This window comes from Symsagittifera roscoffensis, chromosome 9, assembly GCF_963678635.1.
Source record: "Symsagittifera roscoffensis chromosome 9, txSymRosc1.1, whole genome shotgun sequence".
Lineage (NCBI taxonomy): Eukaryota > Metazoa > Xenacoelomorpha > Acoela > Convolutidae > Symsagittifera > Symsagittifera roscoffensis.
In genome coordinates, this window is record NC_087070.1 from 19,425,258 (window position 1) to 19,442,463 (window position 17,206).

At 34.5% G+C, this 17,206-nt stretch overlaps 1 protein-coding gene across 1 annotated transcript; it reads right to left on the reverse strand.

The window, feature by feature from the left end:
- Positions 1–2,632: 2,632 nt before the first annotated feature.
- On the reverse strand, positions 2,633–13,566 carry LOC134854050 (myosin-9-like). The gene is made up of 9 exons (XM_063870120.1): positions 13,328–13,566; positions 11,428–11,555; positions 8,656–8,821; positions 8,026–8,132; positions 7,450–7,704; positions 7,032–7,275; positions 4,147–4,346; positions 3,169–3,351; positions 2,633–2,886 (listed from the first exon to the last, which is right to left on the reverse strand). Exons 1-9 carry the CDS (start codon positions 13,388–13,390, stop codon positions 2,682–2,684), a joined length of 1,551 nt encoding a protein of 516 aa, XP_063726190.1. The 5' UTR covers positions 13,391–13,566; the 3' UTR covers positions 2,633–2,681.
- Positions 13,567–17,206: the final 3,640 nt, after the last annotated feature.

A 17,206-nucleotide genomic window follows, 5' to 3' on the forward strand; every position in this document is an offset into this window, starting at 1 on the left:
ACTTGCAGTGCAAGAGCAAAGTCGACAGGAGTTCGCAAGGGTGCTAGTGTTTGAGTTTGGGCTCCTATAAATATATCGTGAAAAAGGCATGACCTCAACACAATGAATAAACCTTTCTTTGAATCAATGTGGATAGAAATAAGAACCAATTGACACAGAAATACTTTTGAAAGTTTTTCTTTGTCCCTATAAATTCCTAGTAGAGTTTTTTAAGAAGAACTAACGCCACAAATGTCGGGGCATGCAAAACATCAGCTGAAGTTTTTTTGTTGATAATAATGCAGATGTTTTTCGATACCAAGACCTAACAAAGTTGAATAATTTTAAGGCAAATAATGGAATCAAACTTATCATTTGTGAGGCTCCACCAGATTAGATACAACTTACTCGCTCATTGATCACAGCTTTATGTCAAAACAACAGATCCGTAATTTCAACTGTTATGAGTCTCCAATTAATAGTGATCACTTTTTGCTTAGTGACGAATCTAAACTAACTATCAGTTATGACAAAGATCAAACTTTTTTGTTTTTGAGATCAGAAAAAAATTTTGATGTCAAACTTCAACAAAGACTTTGCATTCACTGACTGGAGTATCATGTACCAGCGGACAGATACACGATGCGTTTTTTCCGTTTCAACTGATATATTCAAAAATAATTTGGACGTTCACCTATACACAAAATACCTACAAACAATTAAATAAAGCAGATGATCATTGAAAAACATCGGTTTGTTAACAATTGGAAGAGTGATCGAAAAGATGCAATTAAAATAGTGTATAACAAACAGAGAAATCTTGTTAATAGACTTTTGAAAAACGCTGAGAATGGTTGTCACAATAGTTTTTCAGAAAATGATAAATACCAAAGAACAATGGAACTTAATTCAAAATTAGGAAATTTTAAAAACCCGCACAAAAATAAGTTCTCTACATCCTTCTTCAGGGGAACAACCACGTAATTGATATGATATAGCAAATGCGTTTTAACGAGCGTTCACAGAACTTGATAATACAAAGCAGAGTTTGTTCAGTGGTCAGGGTTCAATAAACATACCATCATGGATCATTATGTGCTCAAAACTTGCAATGGGTAAACTCCTACAGTTCGTAATATATGAATGCATCTGGTCACATATTTTTGAGGAAGAGCTAAATAAAGCGTTTATTCCACCGATTTATAAAAAAGGAACGATAGAGTGGCGCAAAAGTATTGGCCGATTTCTGACGCCACGTTTTGCTAAGCTTTATGAAAGAGTTTCATTAACACACTTAGCTGTATGTTTAGACAAAAATCCTTTAAAATAAAGTGCAATTTGGTTTTCAGAGAGAAAAATTTCCCTCGACGCAATGATTTCGTTATTTAAAATAGTAGATGTTAGTGTCGCAATGGAGATGAGTCAGCAGTTTTTTTTTGGAACTTGCTAAAGCGTTTTAATCAGTTTTTCACAATATTTTTACAAAAAAATGAACGAATAGGTTTCTCAAAAACGGCTGTTAACCTTTTCGAACACTTTGAAAAATCGCCAACAGGCAGTAAAACTTGCATATACAAAATCCAAATGGGAAGTCCTAAATCTTGTTGTGTCTTTAGTCACAGTTCTTGGATCAATTGTTTGCATCTATGTGAATGGTTTTTGTTCAGTTTTAATTGATCAAACCCGAGATACTCAACTTGCTGATGATACCAATTTGATAGTCAGCCAAAATTCTTGTGAAACTATTGCAAGAACACACTAAAATTGCTAGATGATATTGATGTTTACAGGAAAAAGAATCTTCTCTCTTTGAATTCCGATAAAACAAAACTCAAATTAGTGTATTCTCAGTTTTTCATAATAATCACGTTTCAAGTTTCAAAATCATGCAGGCATCTAGGAACTTTCTTGGAACAAGGTTTGAATTTTTCAGCTCAAATTAACAAAACTTTGCGCAGAATGGCTCAAGGAAAAATTCACTTTATCTAATCAAGTTCATAGTATTCTCAAATGTTCGGATTAGCCTATTCAAGTCTAAGTATTACCCCATATAATGTATCGCAATTTTCTTATAAACTTAACAAATTGCACAATTGAACGCAATAAGCAAGCAATTAAACTGGAGAATCAAAGTCTGTTTTTTTAACGTAGAAAGTTTGATAGAGTATGTGATCTAATAATATAAAGCAAAATACTTCCTGCAGAGCTATTGATAACGGAAATGAGTCTTCTCAAATCTTTCGATTGCTTAAAAATTGAAAAACAAGGAAATGTTTTCGGACTACGGAACACTTAAGTTTGCATAGAAACAGGACAACTCTACAGGTAATAGCCCTGAGTCGGTCAAACTGCAAAAACGAGCAAAGAATCAGCGGCAAGATGCTGCATTAAAATTGGAGTTCACTACCTGAAGAAATCAGACTAGTAACATTTCGCAAAAAAAATAAAAAAAAATCAAAGAAAAAATAAAGACACACCTTCTACAGAAACACGAATCAGTACCAGTTTACAGATCACTCGGTGGATTCAGAAATTTCTTTCACTAATAGTTTTTTTTCTTTTGTATTTACTATCTAGCTCTAAAACTAAAGTGACAGCATTGGTCAGCCAAAATTAAACTTTTACGAGCGAGCGGTCCGTCTTCAAATTCAAGCAATATATAAATTTTAACTATAAATTCGAATGATTTTATGTAAAAAATATTATTTGTAGAACAATAGTTGCACGTCTAGTGGCAGTTGTGGATCTACACAGCCGAGTCTGTGTTTCAGTTTCAGCTTCTCATCGTCCTTGTACATCTCAGTCTTCTCCGCCTGGTGTTCCATGTCGAACAGAGAAGCATCCTTCAACGCTGATTGGTCCTTAAGTCTCTGAATTTCAACCAGTAGCAGCTCCGATTTGTCTTCACTAAAAAGTTTTTTGGCTTATCAATGTTTGATTTCGTTTCACTAAAACCTATCCATGCCGTTTCTTTAGTGTTTTACGCGGGCTCAAGTTTGCCACTACATGGTCTTCGCTGGAGTCTACTCTTTTTAAACGGAAATTGGCCAAAGGATTATCGGCTTTTTTTAAAGAAGTCCTACTCTTTCTAATAATTATGAAAAGTTAACCGAGTTATAAATATTTTTTTCTCAACTTGTGTTTATGTTTAAATTCTTCCGAAAAAAAATTTAAAAAGTAAAGGCTAACGCATGGTGTAAGTTCTTCTTCAGAATGTGTACTTCTTGCATGAGTGAATTGTTCTCACTATCTGTCAGTCCCTTCTCTGTAGTTATAGAGTGCAGTTCTGTCTTCAGCTGGGCCACCATGGAGTCAAGTGAGGTCTCTTTTGACTTCAGTTTGGTGTTCTTTTCTGTTAGGATCTGGTTGTCTCTGAAAGACAACCGGCTTTACCTCCAGTTTTGTGGTCGATATTCATTTCCGCTGGGTTGTATGTTTTGATTTGGTTTTCGATTATAGGACTTAATCATAAATACAGGGGCGGATCTCGGATTTTCTCGAGGGGGGGGGGGGCGGATTTTCAAAGAAATTTCAAAAATTTTTGTCGACCTTTTTTAGGTCGACCAAATATTGATTTTCCGAGCTCTTCCAAAGCACTAACAATACCCTGTTTTGGCGCCGCAGGCAAATTTTTGAAAATACAGGCCAAAAAGGAGTTTTTAGGCACTTTTGGAAAATTTGACCAAAAATTGCTATTTTTCGGCGCTTGATCCCCCATCAAAATTAGTATATTTTGGCGCCTTTAGAAAACTTTAGGGTCCGTCCCTGCATATATGAATTTTTGGTCGAAACAACTAGTGTTGATCGCCACGGTATAAATGTTAATCGACGCTGCTGTTAATTGGCGCAATTGATTATACAAACTTTCATGATCATTTGATATTTTGATATTTATTTTGATGCACAAAAGTTATGACGTAAACTAAAAACAACAAAATTGAAAAGTTCAGAAAACTTGAAAAAAAGTTATCGTTCCGAAAATTCTGAAACCAAAGCTACAAAATGAAAACTGTCAACGCTAACAATTTGAAGTTCTATCCGTACTGTCAACTAAAGGGTTTGATGACGGCCTAAAATTTTTGAGCTTATTTTTATTATTTTCTTTCACTCCAGAAAAAGAAAAAGTTGACCTTAAGAGTCATCCGTATAGGAGCGAGTTGAACTCACGTGTTGAGTCGGTTGATCTCTTTCTTCAACTTGGTCACCTCTCTCGCCAACTCATCTCTGCTCTTCTTATTACTATCTAGACTCTTTTTCAGCAGCTGCACTTCCTTCTTCACTGAGTAGTCTGTGCCTAGCTCTCTTTTGAGGTCACTCTCCAGTTGATCCACTTTGACCTCGTACTCTTTCAGACTCGACTCGAATGTCTGCAGAAACAAGATAGTTTTATGATAACAGAAAGCAATTCGATTTTATGGAGACAAACAAGGATCCCGGCTGACAAAAAGTTCCCAGAAGAAAGCATAAAAAGTTCATTTTTCAAAGGATTCTTGGCTTCAAACTTCTTTCAATATCCCAACTGTTTGAAATGTGCCGCTAATTTAAAACTAAAAAAACTAGCCGAAAAATTAGCATAAAAACGAGATGATTCGCCAATCGGAAGCATTTCTGAATGGCAATTCACTGAATTTTCTCCATTTTAAATTGGCAAAAAAGTCTCGTGTAGTTGACTGGAATGTCATTAAAGCGAAAAAAAATGCATGGAAATTGATTCTTGTTTTCAGATTTTTTTTGATACCAGGCTAGTTATTTCTAGTTAATTAAGTAATTCTCGGGCCTTTTTGCGTAATCAGAAGCTACTAATACATTCCTGTATACTCAAGCATAAAATGTTGAAGTCATGTTGGTGAATAATGAGAAATTTTCAGCTCTTTCGAAGAAAAATAGATAAAATTATGCCAGTTAGTTTGCTTTTGATTCCATGCATTTGTTGAACATTCCACCCATTGTGCAAGTTGAACACAAACAGCATTATCTATCGCCCATATAAAAACAAAAACAATAATAAAAATTTGAAAGTACGACACTAAAAACGCAAATTTTGGGTCTTTTCCGTTACACTGCCCAAAATAGATGATTTTGACAGCTTTGACAACGAGGATTAAATGAGATGAAAATGCTGAATTCTGCTTGATTGAAAAAAATATTAGATTGAGAAAAGCTGGAAGTCAATATTAAACCGAAGCTCAGTTAATCGATAAATACAGATGACAGAAAATAATGCTGTTTTATCAAATGATCAACTAAAATTTAAGTCTTTTGTTAAACTCTGCTGTGACAAAAACACATCGGTTAATGGCTGTATAAGTTTACTTGTTTGGTCCCTCAATAATGCTGCACTCCCTAATAAATACAGTGGTACAGTTTTTGGGTTAACTCACACAGTAAGCATGTTAATTTCTCTATCTTGATAACTCAGCTGGCATAATTAGTTTAGCGGGTACGAATTTGATTACAAACACCAAGGCTTAGGTTTGAATCCCGGGCTCGCTTTTGTTGCTAGGAAATAGGCTGGACCAATCATCTAAACTAGCTTTCTCACGAGACCAAACAGGTAAACTAGTACTTTCACAGTTATTTTGGTTATTACAATTTTCAATGTACAATTTTTCATTTTTCAGTTTTCGGCCGTATAACTGAAAAGACCCCAAATTTTTCATGTTTGTTTGCCTCAGAAAATGCGTTTTTAATACCGCCCAGTTTAAAATGATGTTTGGTCAATTGGACTTACCAAAACTTTCTGACAAGAAAATACTGAAAGATACTATGCAGAGACATTCATATCGATCAAAACGGATCCTAAACAAAAATGCAAACCAGATACAGTAGATAGTTTTTAAAAAATCTTCGACATAAAAACTACTTTCACGGTGTATTGTTAATAAAGCGGTGATTTATTTAGGCGTTAAATTTTTTATCATTATGCTTTGAGGCGACATATTTGGTCTCATTGATACGTTACTAGACGCTAAATGAATTATTTTTTGGATTGCATTGTGTGCTGGATAAATTTTCTTGGAAATTTCATTCGTCCTGATACGAGGACTCGTTTTGTTCCAACTGTCTAAGAAAAAAGAAACTTTTATATGGTAAGAGTGTTTTTTAAAGACTGCGTGGTAATTCATCCCGAGCCGAAAACTAATACAAACTGAGCTCAGGGAATCCAATACGACTGAAATTTCAATCTCAAATTTTTTTAATATTGGCTGGTAAAAATTAAACAGTTCAGTTTCATAGTTTATCAAAAAAAACTATTTCATTACGAGGCCAAATTGTGCAGTGGATAGGCGCACAATTTTGTGACTGTGTGCTTCTGGATTCAACAAACAAGTCTTTAAATATGTTAAAATTTTGTCGAAACAATCAAAGAGAATGAAAGAACAAAAGAAGAACAAAGGGAGCGTCCTTGTTGCGGAATCCGCTTAAAATTCACAAAATACACAATTTGGCCTGGTAACGTTGAGACAATTTACATGGCAGTCGGAACATTCGGGGCTCTGCCCTGATATATGAGCAGTCTTGCTGGTTTAAATCCGAACCTATAAATAATAATGCATATAGCAAGCGCTCTGATTGGTGCTCCGACAAGACGGAGAAGAAAGTGACGGTGTGTTTGTATTTGGTGTGGTTTGTTTCTCTTCGCAGCTTTTTTAATTACCAGTTTTAACGTAATTTTGTACTGCCAGAAATCAAAAAGGGTTATTGGGTCTGAAATATGCCGATTTGTGAACAATAACCCGCGATATATTTCATTCTTTTAAAGCGTAAGCATCGAATAAATCCGGCTCCGAAATCACGGCTAATTGAATTCAGGCAATTAATTTGGAATAATTGATACTAGATACAAATCGTATTACGTTCTATTTCAAATAAGCATGTAAAAGGGAGATTTGAATTTTTAATTTGATTTAATTTTTTGGGTATATTTTTACTTTTTTTGCCAACAAACTATACTAGGAGGTTAATAGAAAGTTAGAAGATTCAATCTTGTTCTGCTTTGAAAAAAAATTTCCATTGCAGATTCATCGTTAAAAATTCTTAGTCCAACTTACACTTCTTGCACAGTTGTTTTTAAAGATGAATTGGTCGACTGCCTCCACTACGTTTTCTGCATAATCTTCGTCTGAAGAAGAACTAGGTGCGATTTGATTTAGAATATGAGAGAGTGAAATCTCACTACTGTTGGCTGAGACCAGCTGAGAGATTTGACGAAGAGCTTTGTTGTATTTTTCAAGCTTCTTTGAACAGGAAACTTCATTTGGGGAGACTATTGAGTCATCTTGTTTTGCATCAACCCTGAAAAATTCAAATCTTGAAAATCTTTGAATTCGCATCACTTTTAGAGAACCAGCCTAAATTTTTTTTGTAATCCTGATCGCTAATTAGCAAAACCACTTTTTTCTCCTCAAAATAATATACATGAAAATTTAATTATAACTTTTTTGGTTTCAAAGGTCTTTAAAATATTACCTGGACTGGTACTGTTCTTCGAGTCTATTTATGTTTTCTTCTTTTGACTTTACAAAGTATTCGGTTTTCCACTCTGCCAATTCAGCCTGTGCTTTTTTGAGTTCTCCCTTCAGAAGTTCATTTTCCTCATTCGTCTGATCTATTTTCTGCTGCAGTTCCTTCTTCTCTTTCTCAACATTGGCAGCGTATCTCTCAATTGCAAATGTCAGTTTGAAGTTGGTGAATTTATTCTGACTCTTTTGGTTCTCCAAATCTCTGAAACATACAAAAAGTATTAGCTTTTTTGTATGCTATAAATTTAAAAAGTTATTGAAGTTCAGAATGTCGAGTACTTTAGGAATGAAAATCAAGATTTGAGTTCTTTAAAAAACTGAATATTTAGGCGTTGTTTTTTTTCTGTACCTCGACTAAATTGAGTTTCCTGCAAAACTAAAAATTATTCTCATTTGTCAATTTTCTTCGCCGAGTTTTAAAAAACGACATGGCGAAAATTGTGAGCACCTTTTGAAAGGTTTTCAGCAAATCGGATAAAAATTATTATTTTTATCCGTCTTCGACAAAAAAACTCAGGCCTACTTTTCTGTGGTTGTCTTGAGCTGTTGAAAGGAGTTCTGCAGCAGCTTGAAGTGCTCGAAGAGTTTAAATTTTGTATCCTCGTGGCAGCGGCTCCAATCCGAAACACTCTGAAAAACCACTTAAATATTTTTATTAGCTTAAACTCTGACAACACACATCTAATCTTCTTCGACTCTACCAACGATTCGCTTAGTTTAAGAGCTGCGGCATCAGCAGTTTAATTTTTGATAAAGTGTTTGCCTTAAATCTATCTTTTCTGTTGCCTTCTCCGTTTTCGATTGACAAACACTTACATTTTTTCGGTGCCTTTTAAGTGAGTGACCCGCTTAAGTACACAAGTTTTTGTTGTGAAATATTTTTGTCAATTTATAAATTATGAAAAAGAACGTTCCTTCTACATATAGGAAAATCATAGAATCGGCATTGGCTCATAGCATAACCGTGTCGAGATTTTTTTTTGCGAAAAATGGTTTTTCTGGGATTTTGGCGTAGCTCGAAAAATTTGTAGTGACTGGCAATAAAAAAAACTTGAATCGATTTGTTTAATGTCGCCGCCTCCGTCAAAAGCGCACGCGTTCATGTACAAGCCACTAAACATGACCCTCCTAAAATTGTCTGAACCGAACTAACCTGCTGAGTGGCCTCTCGTTTTTCAATCTCCTCCTCCAAAGTGTCGGCCAGTTCGTCTATTGTGGCCTGCAGCTGAACACACCTCTGTTTGTACCATCCTAATTCTACTTCAGCCACGTGCAGACTAGACTCTCTTACACCCAGCATCTTTTCTGCTTGCTCGTTGCTGAAGAAAATCGTTATTCGAATGTGTTTTGAGATCAGACAATGCTCACAAATAAATTACGTACTAAGTGGTATTGTTATAAGCTGTTGACTTTATGATATGAGTCGCACGTAAAACTTTGTGAGCTGTGATAATTTTTTCAAGTAAATGTGCTTTTGAATAAAAATAACAACCGTATAAACATGCATTTTAGATAGCCATACAATTTTATTGAATGTTCTAGAATTGAAATTGCGGTGAAAAATTATGATAAATCGACCATTCAAATAAAGGTTTCCATGGACATAAAATGGTTGTTCTAGCTTAAGATTGATAGTAAATGAAAGTTTCTGAAAGTTTCAGGCCAAGCTCTGAAAGTTTTGAATGCCTTAAAGCGTATGTCATGCAATTTTTGGCAATTTATAAAGTTTTTCGAGAAAAAAGTGCAAAAATAAAATTTTCATTAAGTAATAAATGAAAAAAATTGCCTATCTCAAGCAAATTTGGATCAGTAAACCTGACTGGAACAATTTGGAACGTTTTCTTGGCCGAATTATTTTGCCGCTTCCATTACAAGCAGAACGAAATTGGGGAATGCGCTCAAAAGCGTTACCCCAATTTTGACAAGCTTCAAAATCTAATAACTGCAAAAATTAACAGCTTAAATTTTTTTTCCAATTTTTGACTTAAAATGTCATAATGTTCCAAACAGGAAACCAGTCGAAGCACAAGCCAGCTATAAATGAGAAGAAAATATCAACTGGCTAAAAATTACGGTGAAGGGTTAATAATTTTCAACCAATAAAATAAACTGGCATTTAAAAAAATTTTTGGCTGTTTTTAAAAATTGTTCGGGGCTGAAAACTTTAGATATGACAGATGAGGGTCCCTGGCCAAAAACAAAAATGGCAATCCTTTCAGGGCCTTATGTGGCTATTTGAACAAAGTTCGCCAAGGAGGCGTTTTGCGTGCTGAAGAGCTCTTGTAAACAGCACAAGATGTTCGGGTTTTTGGCTCAAGATCTGAAAAAGTGGGAACATGAAAAGGACTAAAAACCAAAGTTTGACTAAAACTTCCCTAAAAATCTCAAATCAGAGTATAAATCTATTTTTTTGCTGATTAGTTTTTTAACTTTTTATTGTTGAAACAAAATGTGTGAGGGCCTAGCTAAAACCATTATCTTCCAAATAACCACTTGCGAGTCCAAAAATAAACACCTTGTACTCTTCGACACGCAAAACGCCACCTTGACGATTTTTGTGTGAATAAAAACTGACGCCTGTCTAAAGCTCTTGAAATCATCGCTTTATTTTTCACTCGGTTAACTCTCTTTAAAATTTCTCATATGTTTCTAGACAAAAATTCACTGATGAATTTAGAATAGTTATAGAGCAAACAAGAAAACGTGAAGAAAGTGTTCCTCTAATTAATTGGCTGTTTTTTTTACAAATGATGGATGTTCATGGCTAAATTTTTACATATGACAGATGAGTGTTTTTGGTGGGGTTCAACGAGCCAGAAACTGAAAAAATGTAACTCTTTTAGCTCCTTGTTTAACTATTTGATCGAACTTTGTCAAGGAGGCGTTTCGCGTGCTGAAGAGTTCTTGTAAACAGCACAAGATGTTCGGGTTTTTGGCTCAAGATCTGAAAAAGTGGGAACATGAAAAGGACTAGAAACCATAATTTGACTAAAACTTCCTTAAAAATCTCAAATCATAGTATAAATCTATTTTTTTTGTTGATTAGTTTTTTAACTTTTTATTGCTGAAAAAAAATGTGTGAGGGCCTAGCTAAAACCATTATCTTCCAAATAACCACTTGCGAGTCCAAAAATAAACACCTTGTACTCTTCGACACGCAAAATGCCACCCTGACGAATTTTGTGTGAATAAAAAACTGATGCCTGTCTAAAGCTCTTGAAATCATCGCTTATTTTTCACTCGGTTAACTCTCTTTAAAATTTCTCATATATTTCTAGACAAAAATTCACTGATGAATTTAGAATAGTTATAGAGCAAACAAGAAAACGTGAAGAAAGTGTTCCTCTAATTAATTGGCTGTTTTTTTTTTTACAAATGATGGATGTTCATGGCTAAATTTTTACATATGACAGATGAGTGTTTTTGGTGGGATTCAACGAGCCAAAAACTGAAAAAATGTAACTCTAAGCTTGCTTAATGTCTAGAAGCTAGGTCTGATTTTTGGTACTGAAAAATTTAATACAGACTCAATGTTTGGTTTACAGCTAGGGGATTGCATTCTAGGGAGGTCGATCTCAATCTTGTTCTAAATTTTGCCAAGCTGATTTTGGACAAGTGGTATCATAATTCAACAGTCCTGATTCGGATTTCGAAATTATTTCGAGAACATTTTCTCTGCGCAGAAAAAAATCTGAATAATTGTGTTTTTGACTCTGACTTGTCATATTTAGTGCATAAGTGTGGGGCACTGAGAAAAAGATAATTTTCAAGTACGTTTTAAGCTATTCTATTTTCGGACATTTCTGGTTTGTTTTTAAAAGGTTGCAGAAACGTTTTTACTTTTTTTAATCGTATGCTTTTTTTTTACTTTTTGAGCCGCATGCTCTTGATACAAATTAATTTCTGCAAAGCTTTCCTTTCATACCTCTGTTGATAGTCTTTCACCAATTTGACCATTTCTGCCCACTGTGTTTCAAATGCACTCACATCTTCCATGTTCATCTGCTGGAAATGCCCTATTTCTCGGTTCATATGCTCAAAGGCACCCAGAAGCTAAAACAATTACCGTATTCTACGAAAATGTACAAAAGAAGCTAAAAGAAAACTTAGCCAAAAAAATGGATTTTCTCTTTTATCAACTCGTTTGAGCAGCTGCGATTGGAGAAAGTGAAAAAAATGAGATGTACTTTGATTGTTTTTGGATTTGAATAGAAAGATCGACCTTTCAAAAAAATTATGATAGAATATACTGAATGTATCCGGTGTAACTGTACAATCGCTGCAAAAAGTACACCTCAAAAACTAACATCTGACAAACTGACAAAAAAACTGTTACTTTTGAGTCAAATGGTCCATTAATATCAGTTTATCCTTAATCTACAAATGGGTTGTTTTCTCACTTTCAAGAGCCGTTAAACTCTTTAAAATTTCAAAGGAAGCTGTAGTAAATCGTGCATATGAAGATAACAGTAGCATTTTGTTGTCAGCCACTCAACCGACAATTCTGTGAATCTCGATTCCGAAGAGACAATGAATTAAATTGATTCATAATTGAGTTATGCCTGGAGTAGCGTACTCAAAGAGCAATTTCAGATAAGGTACACCGTCTGTTCGTCACGCTATCTTATTTTCGGCCGGATAGATTCGTGCAACTTCTTAGTCTAATACCGATCTTAATCTTACTCTTAAATCTCCTAGTCTCAATAGATCTAGCGTATACTGGTATTTACGGGTTAGGTATCTGGGACTTGTTCCAAAGGAGAACAACTGTTTTCTAAGTTATATTCAAATTGTTCTGGTGCTGAAACTACAAGTAGTTTCAGCACTACAAATTATTGTCAGTGTTAGTTATGGATCTTGATTGGTTATTTCTAAGTATTTTATAGAGATAGTTTATCAAGAATATAATTGGTTATAAATACTGGTTTAAACTGGTTCCACAATTGAAAAGGTTGTCCTTATTTTTACCCTTTACACCTAGTATTGTTTTTTCCAGTTTTTGTTGCTGATGTACCAAGTGCCTGCAAACCAATTTTCGAAACCGTTTATTGTTCTAAGAATCAGCATCACCAGTATTAAAGTCAGATTCTAAAAATAAGTACATGTTTAAAACTTTTTTTTTGAAAAATTAGTCAACCAGGCGCACTTAGGTCAGCAAGATTTTGTGTCCCGAACTTTTAGAGAGGCTTCTTTGGGAGTTTTTGGCGGATCCAAACATTAAGAGGCCAAACTGTGTACTTTGTGAACAGCAAGCGGATTCCGCAACAAGGACGCTCTCTCTGCTCTTCCTTTGTTCTATCGTTTTTTAGATTGTTCGGACAACACATTTTTAATGGATTCCAGAGACCTACACACACTAAATTGTGCGCCTACGCTGTGCAAAGTTTGTCCTCGTAATGAAGCAACTTTTGTTTAGCCCGGACATCAACGCGATCGAAAATTGGGGCAGGTTAAAAAAATTGGCCGTCGATCCGCCGAAAACTCCAGAAGAAGTCGCATAAAAAATTCGGGACATTTGGTTTAGTTTGCCTGCATATTACGATCAAAAACTTGACTTCAAAATTTTTGTTCTACTTCATGCCTGAGCTGTACGGGGCCCAGACGAAATACATGAAAAATTGGCTTGCATAATCGTTGGATTATCGACGACGTCACATTTCAAATTTTGTCCGATGAGATTTTCAAGGTTGTCTGGATTTAATTTGCATGCGAAAAACCGAAATCAGTCGAGAACACTTTTAAAATTATTCTGTATGTTCCTACTTTTTGCTTCTAAATTATAGATGTTTGAAAAAACATTAGTAAGAATCCGACATCATTACTACCTGTAATTGACAAGCTTCGGCATCTTTATGCATTCGCTCCATTTGACGTTCTACTGACTCCATGGAAATTTACAGCTCACAAGAAAGGGTTAAAGTTTCTTATTGATATAGAAAGTTTATAAACCACAATTGAAAGAAATAAAATATATATTTTTTTTCAAGCTGAACTGTGTTCTTTGTGTTCAAATGAAGTGATCAGTAAGATGGTAATATTTTGAACTTCAATAGATGTTGCTCACATGCATGTTGTTAAAATGATCATGAACGTTAGCTTACTCGACGCGGTGCTTTTGTTCGAAGCGTCTTGTTTTCGCGAATAGTTGAGATTACACAAGTTGAAAAGAATGTTCGATGCTCTTTGATCGCCTTTTGATGTCAATTCAATAATCAATTATGAATACGTTTAACTTATTGTTGGTAAACACAGACTCAAGATCCTTTAAAGCGTAGTCTGTTTTGTACATGTGTTGATAATTGTGATTTATTTTGTGTTATATTGGTGTCGGCGTAAAAGCTTACGCTTGATGAAACCAAAGAATGCAACTTCATTTTGAGAAGGTATAAAATTATCACCTGTTGACGTTGAAAAATACCAAAAATACCGAAGTACCATTGACATTTCAGTGAAAAGAAAGCAAACAAGCGAACCAGAAACCAACGAAAACTCAGAGAGATCGTGAGTCCTTGAGTCGCAAGAAAAGTGTCGCTGATGTAGTTTTTCATAGATCCTCTGCGAATCGCAAAAACCTCGACAATAAGTAATTTCGTCAAGTTAACATACATCCCCCTATCGCCAAATAGACCAAGATAAGATCCTCCACCCCAGTGTTCAATTTAAATTAGAATTGTTAAGCGCTGCATGTAAATTACTTTAATCTGATTGGCTGAAAGTTCGAACTCAGAACCAAGTTAACATCCTTCCCCCAAAACGGCTTTGGGGTGAGGGGGGGGGGGAAGAAGTTGGGTTTAGTTGTTTATTTTATGACTAGTGTGGTAAAAGTAACAGCTATTGACTGCGTGCATTTTCATGCCGCTCTGGGCATATTGATAAGATGTAGCAAAAACATCATAATTTAGCAGACAATACAACCACCTTTATCTGGACACCTGTTTTTGTAAGGTTCATTCCGGTTGTCATCCGGCTCGGATTGATAAACTTATCATATATGATATGCACCTTTTTGTTAAACTGATATGTACCTTTATGTTGATCTTACTGTGCTAACTATCATGTTATTTGTTCGGTTGACCTTGATAGGCATTAGGCCGGCGCTGTTCTTGAGCTCTAGCTCTGTTGTCAATAACTAGTGTCTATCAACCAGTTATTTTATCTCACCTCGTCTAGAATTATTGGTTTATCAATCCGTTGGGATTCGAGAAATCCTACGTTGAGGTATGACACTGACTACGGAGTCAAAACGAAATTTAATTTACGGTTTTCCCAAGCAAACCGATGTACCACAAATGAAATTCAACTGAGTTCGAGTGATATGACATTTTCAGACTGTTTCACACGAACTGAATTGCAGTGAAAGGTTTTTTTTATAAAAAATTGTTGCTGGTTAGATGAGCGCAAGAGAAATTCTGAAAAATGTTGCAAATTTTCATCCGGTTTTTGAAACAAATAAAACAAGTATATTTCGAACGTTTTCAAAAACGAACTAAAAATAACAGATGGTTCGAGTGGATATATCTGAAGTAAATATTTTAGGTTGTGATTCGGATTCCAACATCTAACAAAAAATGTTTTTTGACTTATTTAAAATCAATCGGAAAAATTGCAGCATGCGATTGACAATGTATTTTCATAAATTACTCACTTCGAAATAATTATATCTAGGAGAGCAGCACAAAATATTGAAAAAAATAAGAATTTTTAAAATGCTATTGTTTGTTGACTAATGTGACCGTGACATTTTGTGAATAATGGCTAACCACCTACTTAACTTTCACTTTTATTTCGCTGTGGAACGACCAATAAGAAAAGTCGTTCCAAGCGTGTTTCACTTTCACTTCTATTTCGCCGTGGAACGAGTGATAATAAGAAAAAGTCGTTTCAATCTTGATTCGATCTACATTAATGATTTTTGAAAAGCTCTCAGTGCCGAGAGAAACTGGCTTGAGTGTTTGTTCCGACTTTCGATACGAAAGTAACCGAACATTTGTGCTCGGGGTGGGTTTTTTTTTCTTCAGACAAACTTCGACTTTTTAACCAGCCATTTTTGACGAAATTTTTTTTATCATTCAGAAGTTATTGTTGTCTTGAGCTTAAATTTGAAAAAATATTTCACCTGTGATCATTTTTTGTAAAGTTATGGGGATTTAAAGATTGACATTTTGGCCAATTTGGGACAATTGAAGCGCGATATATTTCGAGCTGTTAACGCGTTAGCGGAGATTTAATCCGTCTGAGAAATCGTTCCAAATTGGTTGAAAGAAGCTTATTTGCCATAATTGATTTGTTACAAGGAGCAAAAGCTATCCTTTTGTACTTTATAGGGCTCTTGGAGAGATGTTTTTCATTAAAAGACTTCAAAATTTAGAAAAAAAATTGTTCATTTTAGTTTAATACATTTAATTTCCTTATGTTATTACTGCTCCATAAACCTTAAGAAGCAGTCGGAACCTTCAGGGCTTCGCTTTGATACGAGCAGTCTTGTTTGTTTTTAGTCTAATTTTGAGCGAAAAAAGCAAGCGAGTAGGTTTGGTAAGAAGAAGAACCAGCTTTTTTTGTTTCAGTTGCTACCTTGGCAATAAAAATAACTAAACAAAAACATTCAAACAAAAAAAGCGAAAAATAATTTCTTGGTTTTTCTTTTTGATTTTAAATTTTGCTATCTGTTTGTATAAAGCAAGTGCAGATGGTTATGTGTAATCAAAACCAGTTCTTGTCTTATTGTTCTAAGCACACGGCGCACAAAAACGCGACTCAAATTTGAATGAAAAGCTGAACTAAATGTTCGGGAAGTTTCTGTGCTACTTTCACAGCAATCTTCTGCTGTTTTGCCTTCAATTTTTTGTTAATGACACTCTGTGCTTCCAGATAAAACAAAAATGAAAGGGAATATTGGTTTGTTAAAAATTGCTAAAATTAATTGAAGCACAGAAAACTGTAGAAAATCTTAAAACAATTGGATCAATTCGTGGCAAAATACCTATTGAATTTAGAGAGAACAGTGAATTAAAAATAAAAAATCTCAGATTTTACAAAAAAAAACGGGTTTTGAAGATTATCTAATTACCAATAATTTAAATAAAAAACCGTTTTTCTCCAAAAAAATTGAAACTTGAAAAAAACGTTTCTTCATAAAATTTAATTATGAATGATTTTTGTAATTTAATTAATGCACCCGCAGATAAGGGTTCAAGTAAACACGGAAACTTACTAATCAGATCACGGAAAAACAGAAAACTTAAAAAAACGTCGATCAATTTTTTAACCAACTTATTATTTAAACGTATTTTTCTTAACTTAGATTAGTTTTAGAAAAAATATATCAGGAAAAAAAATAGTTTTAATTTGTAGCGCAGAATTAAATTGGTTCAAGTTTAGCATGCAAAAATGTGGCTCAAAGTGCAATCCCAGAAACAGATATTTTTTAGTTTTTGGTCAATCAAAAGTAAAATTAGAACTACCGGATTGAGTCCATTCTGAGTAGCAAAGTTTTTTAGTGAGAAAATAATTTCTCAGAGAACAACAAAACAAGAAAAACTTCATTTTAAAAACCGAAAAGACGTAATCAGAAGCTACTAATACATTCCTGTATACTCAAGCATAAAATGTTGAAGTCATGTTGGTGAATAATGAGAAATTTTCAGCTCTTTCGAAGAAAAATAGATAAAATTATGCCAGTTAATTTGCTTTTGATTCCATGCATT